This window comes from Mirounga angustirostris, unplaced genomic scaffold (assembly GCF_029215605.1).
Source record: "Mirounga angustirostris isolate CCGP_5_RB_7025 unplaced genomic scaffold, mMirAng1.0.hap1 SCAF_15, whole genome shotgun sequence".
Classification (NCBI taxonomy): Eukaryota; Metazoa; Chordata; class Mammalia; order Carnivora; family Phocidae; genus Mirounga; species Mirounga angustirostris.
Genome location: NW_026991723.1, coordinates 57634264 through 57648145, shown reverse-complemented (window position 1 = coordinate 57648145; position 13882 = coordinate 57634264). Strand labels below are relative to the sequence as shown.

At 45.2% G+C, this 13882-nt stretch overlaps 1 protein-coding gene and 1 long non-coding RNA gene across 4 annotated transcripts in view; one reads left to right on the top strand and one right to left on the bottom strand.

Moving 5' to 3' along the window:
• Positions 1 to 8784, top strand: part of SPATA31F3 (SPATA31 subfamily F member 3) — a 117178-nt gene extending 108394 nt beyond the window's left edge. Inside the window, exons 1-5 of one of the 3 annotated variants that reach the window (XM_045870743.3) lie at positions 2078 to 2221; positions 2716 to 2761; positions 3322 to 3382; positions 4650 to 4756; positions 8069 to 8784. In XM_045870743.3, the coding sequence (XP_045726699.1) occupies positions 2078 to 2221; positions 2716 to 2761; positions 3322 to 3382; positions 4650 to 4756; positions 8069 to 8508 (798 nt within the window). In that variant the 3' untranslated portion in view covers positions 8509 to 8784. Of the gene's footprint in view, positions 1 to 2077; positions 2222 to 2715; positions 2762 to 3321; positions 3383 to 4649; positions 5132 to 8068 lie in introns of those variants that run through there. The other 2 variants (XM_064579007.1, XR_010407566.1) reach the window with 2 other exon arrangements.
• LOC135362641 (uncharacterized) overlaps positions 1 to 13882 on the bottom strand; it is a 108543-nt gene that overhangs the window by 42354 nt on the left and 52307 nt on the right. The window contains exons 2-5 of the long non-coding RNA XR_010407567.1: positions 11754 to 11857; positions 4707 to 5077; positions 3395 to 3574; positions 1931 to 2044 (exon numbers count right to left, since the gene is read on the bottom strand). This is a non-coding gene — a long non-coding RNA (uncharacterized LOC135362641). The remainder of the gene's footprint in view (positions 1 to 1930; positions 2045 to 3394; positions 3575 to 4706; positions 5078 to 11753; positions 11858 to 13882) is intronic.

Below are 13882 nucleotides of genomic sequence, written 5' to 3'. Positions count from 1 at the left end.
AGATTCAAGCTACATTGTAGGTATCTCGACCTGCTACTAAAAAGGTGATGCAAGCTGTTTGTTAACTTGATATTCAGCACTCTTTGGTTGAAAAAGTCTTCTCATTTTTGTAGAATGGTATTTGTAAGTTCAGGGAAGATGTTAAAATGGCTCAAATTCATCCATCATCAGGGTGAGACTCCTCTTAAGTTATTTTAAATGTAAGGATGTATTTTGTTTGCGTTTTGTTCTATATAAAAAAGACACTTAAAAAAACATTCACTAATCCATTTTTTTATGAAATCATTGTCAGAGTATTCTTCCTTATAGCTAATAAAAAAGATCCCTCATACTAATAATTGGTAGGGTGGGTTTTTTTGCTTTTTGTTTCTTAAATTGTGGTATATACTTAACATAAAATTTACTGTTTTAACTATTTTTAGGTGTATAGTTCAGTGTCATTAAAACATTTACAGTGTTGTGCAGTCATCTCTACTATCCATTTTCAGAACTTTTTCATCATCCCAAAGAGAAACTCTGTACCCACTGAATAATAACTCCTTAATCCCCTCTTCCCCAAGCCCTAATAAGGTTGATTCTTGATTCATGTGAATTAGTTTTATCTTTTTTTTTTTAAAGATTTTTATTTATTTATTTATTTGAGAGAGAGAGAATGAGAGACAGAGAGCAGGAGAGGGAGGAGGGTCAGAAGGAGAAGCAGACTCCCCGCCGAGCAGGGAGCCCGATGTGGGACTCGATCCCGGGACTCCAGGATCATGACCTGAGCCGAAGGCAGACGCTTAACCATCTGAGCCACCCAGGCGCCCTAGTTTTATCTTTTAACTAGGTTCTTAAGTGTCTTGACAACAGGCAGGTAACACAACTCACATGTGTTTGTGCCTTTGATATTGCCCAGTTTAGGGATGACCTCAGATTGAGTGCTCACCACACCTGGCTGGTGGTAGACTGGATGCTGGAGGAAGGACCAAGTAGCACTTTCAGAGATGTTGAGCCTAAGAATTTTGGGGGTGTGGGACCACTCTTATCAATAGGGCAAGAACTTAAGGAAATTCAGAAGTCCTAGGGTGTTGGAGGCTTCTCACAATGTCGACAGGGGCCATGACGTTAACATTAATGTGTGAATCAGTGGATATAAGAGTGGTGGGTAACTGAGGTTGAACAAGAAAAAGCTTGCCCTGCCTAAAGGTATTCAAATTCAGACTTCATAAAACATTTAGCCAAACATTCCAGCCATGTTGGATTCAACCAAAGAACCACAAGTTTGTAGTCCTTAATCAAAAGTGTTGCCAGTGACCCATCTCCAGGAATAGGCAGGATGCTGAAAGATCTATAGAGGCTGTTTCGGAAAATCAAGCTCCAGAAGAGAACCTCACTTATGTGCCTCATGGAAGGCAGTATTTACAGTCTTTCCCCCCCCCATCTCAAGCTTGACCATAGACTGGGAGGAATCCTTCTTTAACTCTCAGATAGTTATTTTCAAAGGCAGCAGCTATATCCTTTCCTTGACAGATCAGACATGATCCTCTTCTTGAACCTCTTAATACTGACCACCAATTGCCTGTGACATCAAAATCCTCACTTTCTAATAGTTAACAAGATATGTATGTCCTAGCCTCTTGTGTGTTTTTTTAGTTATCTTCCCAGTACAGGTGATGGAGTTCCTCTGACCTAGCCAGTCTCTCTCTTATAGGGCATGCAGTGTACATAAAGACTAACTTATCTAAGGATAGGTGCCAGACTGTTGTCTTAAGGAGAGAGCTAAGCCATCAGGTTATAGGGAATAGAGCATGAAAGAATATATGCTGCCCATGACCTTGGCACCTCTAGGGCCCAAGCTCTGCAACTCATACAGACAACCAGACACCTCATCTGAACACTGCATCACATGAGCTTCTCCTAGACAAATAAAGGCCTGTGATGCTCTGCATACCTTTTGAAATAGGAGAGCTTTGTGATGTAGTCTAGTGACCTGGTTCCATCTTCTGTGAGGCAGAGATGACAACGTCTAGAATTTGGAGGCATTAGGTTCCAAGTCCCTGAAAGCCTAGGAAGAGAGATGGCTAGTGACGTTTAGATTATGTTGACCCCTACCTTTCTTCTGTGTGATTTTGGATATTCCTTATACATTTATGGCTCCTTCATTATTATTGCATTAATTATTTGGCAAGTGAAGAAGAGCCACCAAGAATTAAGGTTGGGACCTAACAGGAGCTGTTGCCAGGTAGGGAGACACAATGACCATGCCTGAACTGATTAAGCCTCAAACAAGATTTTATCCCCTTACTTTCTCCTGTTACCCTGACCCCTTCTTTTTTATGGGGGTTTCTTCATGGATCCCAGAAGAGCTCCAAATTTGGGTTGATTCTTCTGGCTGGGAGACATTCAGGACCTTGGATAGCTAAAATCCTTTGGCTACTAGACCTCTTATCCTTTAATCTGTTCCTCTTTCCTCCTGTCTCACTTTGATCTCCCCACAGAACTTGTTCAGGGAATGGGGGTAGAGGTTTGGAGTATAGAAGAGCCTTAAAATGAATTAGTAATAAGAGAAGGGAAATGATGGGTGGAAAAGATAGAGTAGGGGAAAGAATGGTAGGAGAGTATATATATAAAATTGGAATATAGAAAAAATTTGGGAAATATTTACAGGTTTTGTCTCATTTAGACACAAAAAGTAAAAGGTGCCCAGCTTAATACTCTAACTTTTTTGTTTTCAAGAGTCACCGGAGAGTCAAACAAAGGGCTAAAGATAGAACATCAAGAGGTAAAGTCCTAGTTTCTCCTTGGACTCCCCTCACTATGGGCAAGATTCCCCTGATTCCTGTCCCTCTATGACCCCTGGAACAAGTAGTCAGGTGCTCTAACCACTGAAGGCTCCAATTACCCCAGTTGACAGATTCTCCCAGAAGACTTTCTTGGGTGGGAAATCAGGGCCTAGGAATGTTCCAAAATTCTCAAGGCCTAGGAATGTTCCAAAATTCTCTACCTTACCCCTGCCCCTGGGAATGAAGAATGAGGAAGCAGGACAGAAGCCTTTAGCTGTGTCATTTACTAGTTTTACGACCTTGTGGAAGTCACTTCATCTCTCAGTCTGTGATCCCTGAAATGGGCATCTCATGATCCTGCCTCACTCAGGGTGTGGTTGTGATGATCAAATGAAATTAGGTCTAGGACAACATGTTGCAGCGGGTTAAGTTGTACACAGACGTGCCTTAGAGCATTGACTGTTGGGGTTTTCAGCCTCCTCTTACTCAAAGACCTTCAGCTTGCTATAGGATGTCCCTGCATCCTCTCATTCCTTGTAACACTGTCCTGGTTTTTCAGCTAGGAGACATTCCCGAGAAGAAGCTGAGAAGCCATGGCAGCTGCTCTCTGTTATGAAAAGGTGATCACTTACTCTTTGCAGTCTCCAAACTCCCAGCCTGGCCTGTGATGATTTCTCTGCTTGGCCTGGGAGGGCGTCAGACACAGTGGATGCTGAGGACTGGTTGAGAGGGTTGTCAGGGCAGAAGGGGATCAGGTGTCTCAGGAAGGAGGAGTCTTCCAGTTCTGCTCTGGGCTTAGGTTCACAGTGGTCCTGAAATTCAGGATTTTGCTACTATGTAATTCATTGACGACTCTACATGAGTTTGTACTCAGCCACAGACAAATTATCCAGTCAAGAGAATAGAGAAATGCATGCATAAATAAATCACCATGTCATATTCCCTTTATAGTTACAACTATTCAAGGGCAGACCCGTGGAGCCTGCTAATATTACCTCCATGGTTTTATCTTCAGGGAGGCCAATTCCTGGGACAGCCCTCAGAAAGGATCGTGTCATCTTATCCTCTTCTTAAAATCTCTAAAGAATGGGATTGGCCTTTAAGAGATGCTATGTACAGGAGCTAGGACACTCCATAGTCTCCAGAATGCAGAGTTCCCACAAAGACCTCATTTTCCACAGCTTAGGAATACTGAATGCCAGGCTGTGGCCTTCTTTTTTTTTTTTGGCCGTGGCCTTCTTAACCCCAGATGAGACTGATTCCAGGTTCTTTTGGGAATGTTCCTGGTGATGCCCATTCAGCTAACCATTGGCTCCCTGCCTCTGCCTGGTTTCCTTCTCCTGGTTCAGCTTCTCAACATAGATCAACAGACAGTACACCCCACCTCTTAGTCTCTCATGGCCCTGCATTCCCACGGGTTGTCTGAGATCTAGCCCAACAAGCTCCAGACCCTCAGCCCAGCCCAGCCCAACATAATTTGCCAATGGCCTTTTCCTAGGAGGCAAAGGAGATGGGTAAACACCATGAGGGTACAGGCCCCAAGGCTTCCAGGACTAGGGGAGGGTGAACGAAATCTCCAGGCCACACATATTCAAAGAGGCAGGTGTTGGGGTGCCTGGGTGGCTCAGTTGGTTAAGCATCCCACTCTTGATCTCAGCTCAAGTCTTGATCTCAGGGTTGTGAGTTCAAGCCCTGCTTTGGGAAGTACATCAAAAACTAATGATGTACTGTGTGGAGACTAACATAACATTAAAAAAAAAAAAAAAAAAGGCCCGCATTGGGCTCCATGCTAGGTGTGGAGCCTACTTAAAAAAGCATAACAAAACAAACAAACAAAAAGAGGCAGGTGTCACTCCATCAGTAACTGTTGCCATCTTCCCTTCCCAGCCAGGGCTGGCTTCCTAAGGAGGGAAGTGTGAGGCGGCTCCTGTGTGCGGATCCTACCTGCCCCATCTGCAATGCCGTGGCTCTGGAGATTCAGCAGTTGCTGGTGGGTGAGAACACCCTGATCTCTCCACCTTCATCGGGGCCATCGCAGGACTCCTCTTGCCTAGAGATTTTGTCCATGTCTAGTCTCTCTTTGGAGCAGAGTCAGGGTTCCCTGCACTCCAAAGATCTTTCACTTCCATCTGTAACCCCCACAAAGTTACAATTAACGGATCCGAAATCCTTAACACAGTCAGCTGCCCAGTCAACCAATGTCAGCATCCAAGATCAGCAGGCTGAACACCTTCAGCGAAGGAAGGGATTTCAAGTGCCAGATGTGTCCAGGGATGCAGGAGCTCTTTCTTCTTCAAGTGAGGAGCCTAGGATTCCTGTGAATCAGGACAAGAGGAAGAGCCACTCTGAATGTGTGCTGGAGAAACAAGGTAAGCTGCCCTTGAATATCTGATTCTCTTTCTTTCCCTGAATTCAGAACTCATGAACCTAAAACACCCCATTGCCTTGCATGTTCCTATTTCCCCAAAGCCCTGAGGTATCCTTAAGTACATGCATATAAATGCATGCATTTCTATACCTGAGGGCTCCCAACATCTTTAGAAGAGTTCTTATGACAGCTTATAACACATAGCCCCAAATATTTTCCAAGCCTGGGAGAAAAAACCCAACCATTTCTTTCATCATAATGCTACCTCTAAGGCCTCTGTTGAAAATATGGTCTATCTTCCTGACCTGGGTTCATGAGAGTTGAGCCAGTCTGCCCAAACTTTCTGGGGTTATAGAAGGATCCACTATGAAACCAGAGCAAAGACACTGCAAGCAAATCCCAAACTCCATGGCTCTGGCTCTACCCTCTACTACGTTTCGTTTCTAAGTGGTCTCTATCCATTGCCTGGAGGACCCACTGATGCCTCAGTGTGCTATCTGCAGCAGAAACATAGCTACCTTTCTTTGATTCCTCTTTTCTGCACAATGAGTCCTCAGTCTGCCCAAAGATCTCTCCACAAAACGGGAGCCCCAGTCCCTTTTTCTTCAATAATTTCTTCTTGATCTCTGTACTGTCTAAAATTTCCCCCACCTAAGTTAGCCCCATCTTCTTTCCACATCCCCAAATTTGGGGCTTCTCCCTCTGACTAACAACGAACCCATATCAATATCCCACTTCCTCCTCTGTCCAAGGGTGAAGCCTTAGAGTGGCACCAGCTGCAAAGGCAGCCACATCTTCAGTGGGGCTTGCCAGCTGTTGCCCAGTAATCTCTGCAGATGCAGAGAATCATACAAAACGAAGCCCTGAGACATGTTTCTGCCTGTCCCTAGGGGCCTACCTGCTAGGAGAAGCCCATTTCAGTCTTTAAGAGGGAGGTGGTGTTTCCCTGGAACATGCCCAGAGCTGCTTGAGTTCTACTTTCAGAAGTGGTTGATTTAGCAAATTGATTCACTATTGCAAGGGCCTGCCCCAGAAGATCCAGCAGTCCAAACAGTTGCTTCTGTCCCCTCCTCGCCAGCAGCCCCTGCCCCAGAGCAGCACACTGACCAGTGTGAGTGTCCCCTAGCTTGTAGACCTAGAGGCCAGTGGGGATAGTGACCTGTTCTGATCCACTGTGGGAGCAGGGCCAGTCCACAGTTGCTTGTCCAGCTAAGGCAATGTTGCAGAGCTACAGTGACTACAGGTGTGGTAAAAATTGCTAGGGCATTGTTCCTGTTCACATTTGTAGCTGTTGGGACTAGAAATCATTGGGTCTACAGCATTCCAAGTGCCCTGGCAACAGCTTGGTTCTCTTGTGCCCAGAAAGTAAGTCCCTAGATGTGGAGGCAGCTGTTAGCCCCTACATGGATCAGGAAGCTACATCCTCAATACTGATAGGCCTTGACTAGCAGCAACAAGCCTCACCTGATGCTGTTACTGATCATCCTGATCAGCACCTGCCTGGGTATCTTCCCAAGGAGCCATTGAGAAACTGTAGACAAGTTTTGGCCTTCCTGTCAGGGCTGCCAGCTTTTTATTATGTGGCTTTCTCCAAAGCCATGGCCCTGGCAATCACTAGCCAATCACTAGCCAATCACATGACGTGTCTGGGCCTGTTGGGGGACAGTAGAACCTATGGCTTAATATCATCTAAACACCAATGTGTAAGTCCTGGGCCAGCTTTCAAGATGCCAATGAGACTTGTGCAGACAGTGCATAAGCATTCCAGGTTGAAGTATAGGTGAATGGAGATGGTGCCTCTAGAGAGCCAGACATCCTGCTGGCCCCTGTTCACTCAAGATACCCATCTTGGCCAAACTAAATTTTTACCTAAAAAAGAAATTCCTGGAGATACATTTGGGAAGTCTTATAAAGACAAAGGAGTCCAGGAACAAGTTGTGGATGTCCCAAGGAATATCTGTACCTAGAACTCCTTTTGGAGTCTAAACAACCAAGGAAAAACATTGCTCCAGGATCTATCCATCCCACCAGGTATCATCCCATGTGCTCTAGAATGCTCCACCTAAAAGAACAGCTTGCAGTTAAACTAAGGCAGTGCAGGAGAACCAAAGGCAAGTTAGTCCCACCGGGCCTCCAAGATCTCACAACCCACTGGGGACACAACAGGGGCCCAGGTGCTTTGTATTCATCTGGAAACCAGTGTGAACAAGCTCAACCTGGAGGAGCCCTGGAACCCTTATCCCCTGCAAAGGTGAGGACAACTCCCTACCCCAGCAGAGAAAACAGAGGACCCAGGAAGACTTAAAGCAACAGAGAATCACAGACAAGGGGGTGCTGCTTTGAAGCTCTCCCTAGCCAGAGAGAACATCTACTCTGTTGAGGTTCAGAGGCCAGGGGGGACTCTTATAAATAGAACCCTTAGCACCCCTGACTTCCCAAATGTATCTCCAGGATCTTTCTCAAGTATAATTTGTTAGGTCAAGATGGTTGCCTTGAGTGAGTTGGAACTAGCAAGGATCTATCTGGATCTGCAGAGCCACCATTTCCATCCCCTCAGCTGACTGATCCCTATCATCACCTTCACCAGTTTCTCCTTCACTTTGAGTTCCTAGAGTTTCCCCTAGGGACTCCTTGAGTCAAAAGGCCAGATGAGAATGGTCTGTAAGGTTGTTAAAGCAAGCTGAATGATCTCACCCAAACAAGGATTCCTCAGAATGCCAAAACTGGAGTTGCCAGAGCTTAATGGGCCAGACCTTACATGACCAACTGACTGGGCCATTATTTGCTGGGCCAAATTGTAAGTCCAGCATTGAAACTGACCACATTTTTTGAGATCCCAACTTTGCAGGGCCAAAATTTATAGGGCCACACTTTCTAGGGTCAAGAGCTGCAGGGTCTATTAAAAGCAGCCCAAATTAACAAGATCCCATTCTTCCAGAAGCTGCAGAAGCTGGCTTAGGAAATAAGGTGAAGCACTTTCCACACTGGATTAACCCCGAGATGAAAGGTCAAGGGCATAAAGAATCCATTCTCCTCTCTAAGGATGAGACAGTGCCCAAAACCATGACAAAAAAGGTTGAGAAGACTCCACCCCCCACCAAACACCCTGTGACAGGAGCCAAGTTGGAGAAGAAAACGGAGGAGGAGGGCATGACCTTCTTTGATGCCCCCCAGTCTCTGGACAGTGAACTCAAGCAACAATCCCTTCTGCCCAGACGCTCCTGGTTCCTGTGCCTTTCCCATGACAGCTCCAAGCACTGTCCTCAGCTGACTTGTGCCACTCAGCCAGAAAATCCATCCCATGTCTCAGCTCTCACCTCAGCAGAAGGCACTGGTCTACACAAAAGAATACCCAGTCCAGGAAAAAGGAGTTCGTAGGTTCCCAATCCTCTGCATGCCCATGAAAAAGGAAGTCATCCTTTCCGTTAATGTGCAGGTGAGGCAGGACCCTCTCCAAATATACTCTATACCTCTAAGCAAAGAACCACCTGTTTGTGCCTCCTTATTTTCAAGGTTGTATGTGATGTAGAGAGTAGAGAAGGTAGATAATACTTCCCATGTAATATAGGAGCTTAAACTCATATTTCAAATAGATCAGCATTTTCCACACAATTCTTTCAGTCCCACCCTGAATTGTGGATAGGGGGACTTGAGCAAAGAAGGAAGACCCTTGTCCAAGGTGCACTGAGGGTGCACCAGGCTTGAATTCTATCATGTCTTCCCGTGGCATCTATGGGCCCTAGAGGAACAATGTGGGCATGATGATAGTATAAGAAGTCGCAGCCAGGAATCTAGTGCATTTTGGGTCCATAGGCACAATTCACCAATAACTTCTATATATGCCCACAGTCTGAAGGGAAGTTTTTTACAGGAGTGTCACAATGCTCATCCTTGATAAACACAAAAGAACACAGATAATGTGACATGTGTCAGAAGCAAATGATAGAATCTCCCCTCTCTGCACCCTGTTGTTATTGATTAGATCTTTAGAAGGGCTAACCCATCTGGGAGTCTGCTGTAGCCTGTTGCCAGTTTGACCCCCATTGCCTTTCAGTTGCATGGGATAAATGCCTCCTAGAACAAAGATCAGTTAAAGAGAAGGTTCCCAAAAAGATCACAATAAAAATGACTTTGACCTGAGTCTTATATTCAACAGTTCAAATATTCAACTACTATGTGCCAGGTACTATGCCAGACACTAGGAACACAATGGTGAACAACACCAGGCCTTCCTCCATTGAGCTTATGGAAGCATGGAGTAGACTGTCAAATAGAAAGTTACTAAAAGCACTGTGATAAGGACTAATTAGAGGATGTAGGGGAAATACACACAGGGCACTTAACCTAATTTGGTAGGGGGAGGGGGTTCATGGAAATTTTCCTAGAAGAGGTGATATGTAGACTGAATTTCAAAGGATAAGAAGTTGTCCAGGAAGGAAGTGGGGAATCTCTGGGTTTCCCCAGGCTGAAAGTACAAACTGAGCAAATGTATGGTGTCAAGCAAATGGGTATGCCATGTAAGAGAACAGTAACTTGCTGGAGAAGTACCTATGATAATCAAAAGCATATTAAAATGTTTGAGGGATCAGAATGAGATTGCCAAACTAGAGAATGGATGGCATTCACTCATGCATTTTTTTCATTCCTTCAACTAATACTGAGCGTCTACTATATGCCACACACTTGTATAAGCACTGAGTATACAGCAATGAACAAAAGAGGAAAAAACAATCTGTCTTTAATGAGCTTACGTTGATGGTACACTAGGGAGGGAGATAAAAGCAGCATAAGTAGGGGTGCCTGGGTGGCTTAGTCGTTAAGCATCTGACTTTGGCTCAGGTCACAATCCCAGGGTCCTGGGATCAAGCCCGCCATCGGGCTCCCTGCTCCGCGGGAAGCCTGCTTCTCCCTCTCCCACTCCCCCTGCTTGTGTTCCCTCTCTCGCTGTGTCTCTGTCAAATAAACAAATAAAATCTTAAAAAAAAAAAGCATAAGTAAAAAATACAGTATGTAGAAGAAGACCAAATATATAAAAGGTAAGAAGTTTGGGGAAGACTTAGGTGGGGTGCAGTTTTAAATAGGGAGTTCAGGGCAGGTCTCACTAAAAATGTGGGCATGAGGGTGCCTGGGTGGCTCAGTCAGTTAAGCATCTGCCTTTGGCTCAGGTCATGATCTTGGGGTCCTGGGATTGAGCCCCGTGTCGGGCTCCTTGCTTGGTGGGGAGTTTGCTTCCCTCTTTGCCTGCAGCTCCCCCTGCTTGTGCTCTCTCTCTCTGACAAATAAATACATAAAATCTTTTTTTTTTTTCCCCCAAAATGTGGGCATGTGGGATGCCTGGGTGGCTCAGTCAGTTAAGCATCTGCCTTCAGCTCCGGTTATGATCCAGGGTCCTGGGATCGAGTCCCTCATCAGGCTCCTTGCTTGGCGGGGAGCCTGCTTCTCCCTCTGCCTGCTGCTCCCCGTGCTTGTGCTCTCTCTCTGTGTCAAATAAATAAAATTTTAAAAAATGTGAGCATGGACTAGAGAGAGATTAGAGAGTAAATCACATAGGTAACTGAGGAAATTTCATGTCAGACATGGATAACTGAGCAACTTTCATGTCAGAAACATGGTCTGGAGGCTGGAGCATGCCTGAGCTATTCCAAGGAAGAAGGACAGTGAGCCCAAAGCAGAGTAATCATTAAGGGGGAAAGTAATGGAGGACAAATCAGAGCTGTAAAGGGGCCAAATGGGGTAAGGCCTGGAAGGTCATTGCAAAGACTTTGACTTTTTGAGTAAATGGAAGTTGCTGTTAGAGGATCTGCTTAAATCTGCCTTATGTTTTAAAATGATCACCTAGGCTGAGTTGCTAACAGCAGTGTTGAGGGTATAGACTTGGATAGAAGCAAGGAGATTGATTAGTCATGAGATTATTCCAGTAATCTTAGCAGCAGAGGAGACCAGAAGTGTTTAGATGCTGGAATCATTTTGAAGTAGAGACAATAGGATACTGATATCCATTTACTGATAGATTGGATGTGGACAGTTAGAAAAAATAAAAAATCAAGGATAACACCAATGTTTTTGGCCCAAAGTTCTGGCAATAGGGAGTTACCATTAACTGATGTGAGAAATGCTAGGACTGGAGTAGAATGATATGTGTGATTGGAAAGGGGGAGTGGTAATCAGGAGTCCACTTTTTTTTTTTAATTTATTTTTAAAAATTATATCCAATTAGGAGTTCACTTTCACACAGAGATAGATACTGGACATTCAAGTGTATATATTGATTAGACAATTTGAGCATATGACCCTGGAGTTCATGGAAGGGCCTAGGCTTTAGGCAGACAGATAGACAACTAGATAAATAGATATACATAGGTGATGATGATGATGAAGAAGAAGAAGATAGATGATAGCTAGATAGATAAATAGATGTATTTAAAACCACGAACCATGAGACTAGGCTAGGGAGACAGAAAAATTATTAAATCGGTGTGATGAGTGCTATGGTATATGGGATCCTGTCCCAGGAGGAGGTACTCAGCTGATAAGGAGAACCCTGGGGTCACATAAAGGTGTCACAATAAAAATGACCTTGAAAGGCATCTTACATTCAACAATTAAAATATTTGAGTACTTACTGTCTTCCAGGAACTATGGCAGACATAACAGTCACCAAGACACAGGCCTTGCCTCTATGCAGATCATGATCTCCTGGGTAGACAGTCTCACATGCCCAAATTGCCTAATCAAAATAAACACATGGATGTCCAATATTCATCTTAAAAGTGAACTCCTGATTCCCTGTCCCCTTAGATCTACCACAGAATCACACATGCCAGACCTGGCAGAAAGACAGGCTGCCCTGCCTGGAAGGTATGGATCTCTGTTTTGGACACCTTGTATCTCTCAGAAGGTGGCACCTCTGCATTCCCCACCTCTGCATTCCCCACCTCTGCATTCCCCACCTCTGCATTCCCACCTTCTGACCTACCACACAGGAGCCAAGAGCTAAAGGAAATGCAGGAAGTGCTGTAATCTCCCTATGATGTGGTATGGGGGACTATGGGACACTCCTGCTCCACTGATTGGTAAGGAAATCCTGGATGACTCAGTATCCCAGTAAACCAAGAGGTGGTGGCAGGACTCTCTTCCACTGATAGGACCCAGTGTGTCCACTGCTAGCAAGATGCAGAAAAACGCAGGATGGGAAGAAGCATCAATGTGTCCCTCCTCTGAATGATGATTCTCTGCCTAACGGATGGGGGCCCAGCCCCTGTTGTGACCCTCAGGGTGAGGAGGCCCAAGGCCCAAGCTTGCTGAGCCAACACCCTCCACGTGTTTTCCTAAAGCATCCCCGAGATCATAGGAGGTCTTGTGACAGGCACATCCTCCCTGCCTGGTGGGAGTTGGGCAGACAGCCATGTAGGAGGATGCCCAAGAGAAGGAATGTGACTCAGAAGGGTCACAGCATCATCAGGTGAAAAGCCAAGGTTAATGTACACACATCCTGGCTTAGGTGGAACAGGCCCTTCCCATGGTCCCCCACAGGCTCCTACCTGCCCCCAGTAGATTTCTATCACGGAAATTTCAAACAGCTGACCATAACTGCTAGACTTTTTTCCTGCTCATTCCGCTATGGCAGCGAGGTCATAGAATATTCTGAGCACAGGAGTTAAGTGTGTGAGACTTTTATTTCCTTGCTCTTGCTCAATTCTGTCATGCCAACCTCTTGCCAGCAGGGGACCAGGATTCCATGAACATGAGTTGAAACTCCCTGCCCTACTCAAATTCCTAACCTGTTGGAGATCCTTAGATTCAAGGGCTCAGTTATCTTTGCTCATCTGCTCAAAATTCTAGTTCTCTACTCTGTAGTCCTTTGGGTAAAATATCCCCTGCTCCTAAATTCCCACATCCTCTGAATCTCATCCTCCTTTCCACAGCCTTATCTCTGTTTTGGCCTAATGTCCCATCACCACCCTATACTTGCCCTTCACTGTCCAGGCTGAATCCCTGGAAGGATGATAGTAAATATGAACATAGTAGGGCGCCTGGGTGGCTCAGTTGGTTAAGCGACTGCCTTCGGCTCAGGTCATGATCCTGGAGTCCTGGGATCGAGTCCCGCATCGGGCTCCCTGCTCAGCAGGGAGTCTGCTTCTCCCTCTGACCCTCCCCCCTCTCATGCTCTCGCTCTATCTCATTCTCTCTCTCAAATAAATAAATAAAATCTTTAAAAAAAAAACATTAAAAAAAATATGAACATAGTAGTGAAAAAAGCAAGTTACAAAAATAATCATATTACAGTCTCATTTTATTTTTATTTTTTTTTTAAAGATTTTATTTATTTATTTGAGACAGAGAGAATGAGAGAGAGAGAGCACATGAGAGGGAGGAGGGTCAGAGGGAGAAGCAGACTCCCCGCCGAGCAGGGAGCCCGATGCAGGACTCGATCCCGGGACTCCAGGATCATGACCTGAGCCGAAGGCAGTCGCTTAACCGACTGAGCCACCCAGGCGCCCACAGTCTCATTTTAAAAATATTAATAGATTTTCTTTTTAGAGCAGTTTTAGGTTTGCAGAAATATTGAGCAGCAAGTACAGGGAATTCCCATACACCTCTTCCCACCCTTGGCCACATACAGTTTCCCCTCTTTTAACATTTTGCATTTAGTGTGGTATATTTATTAAAATAGATGAGCCAGGGGGCGCCTGGGTGGCTCAGTTGGTTAAGCGACTGCCTTTGGCTCAGGTCATGATCCTGGAGTCCCGGG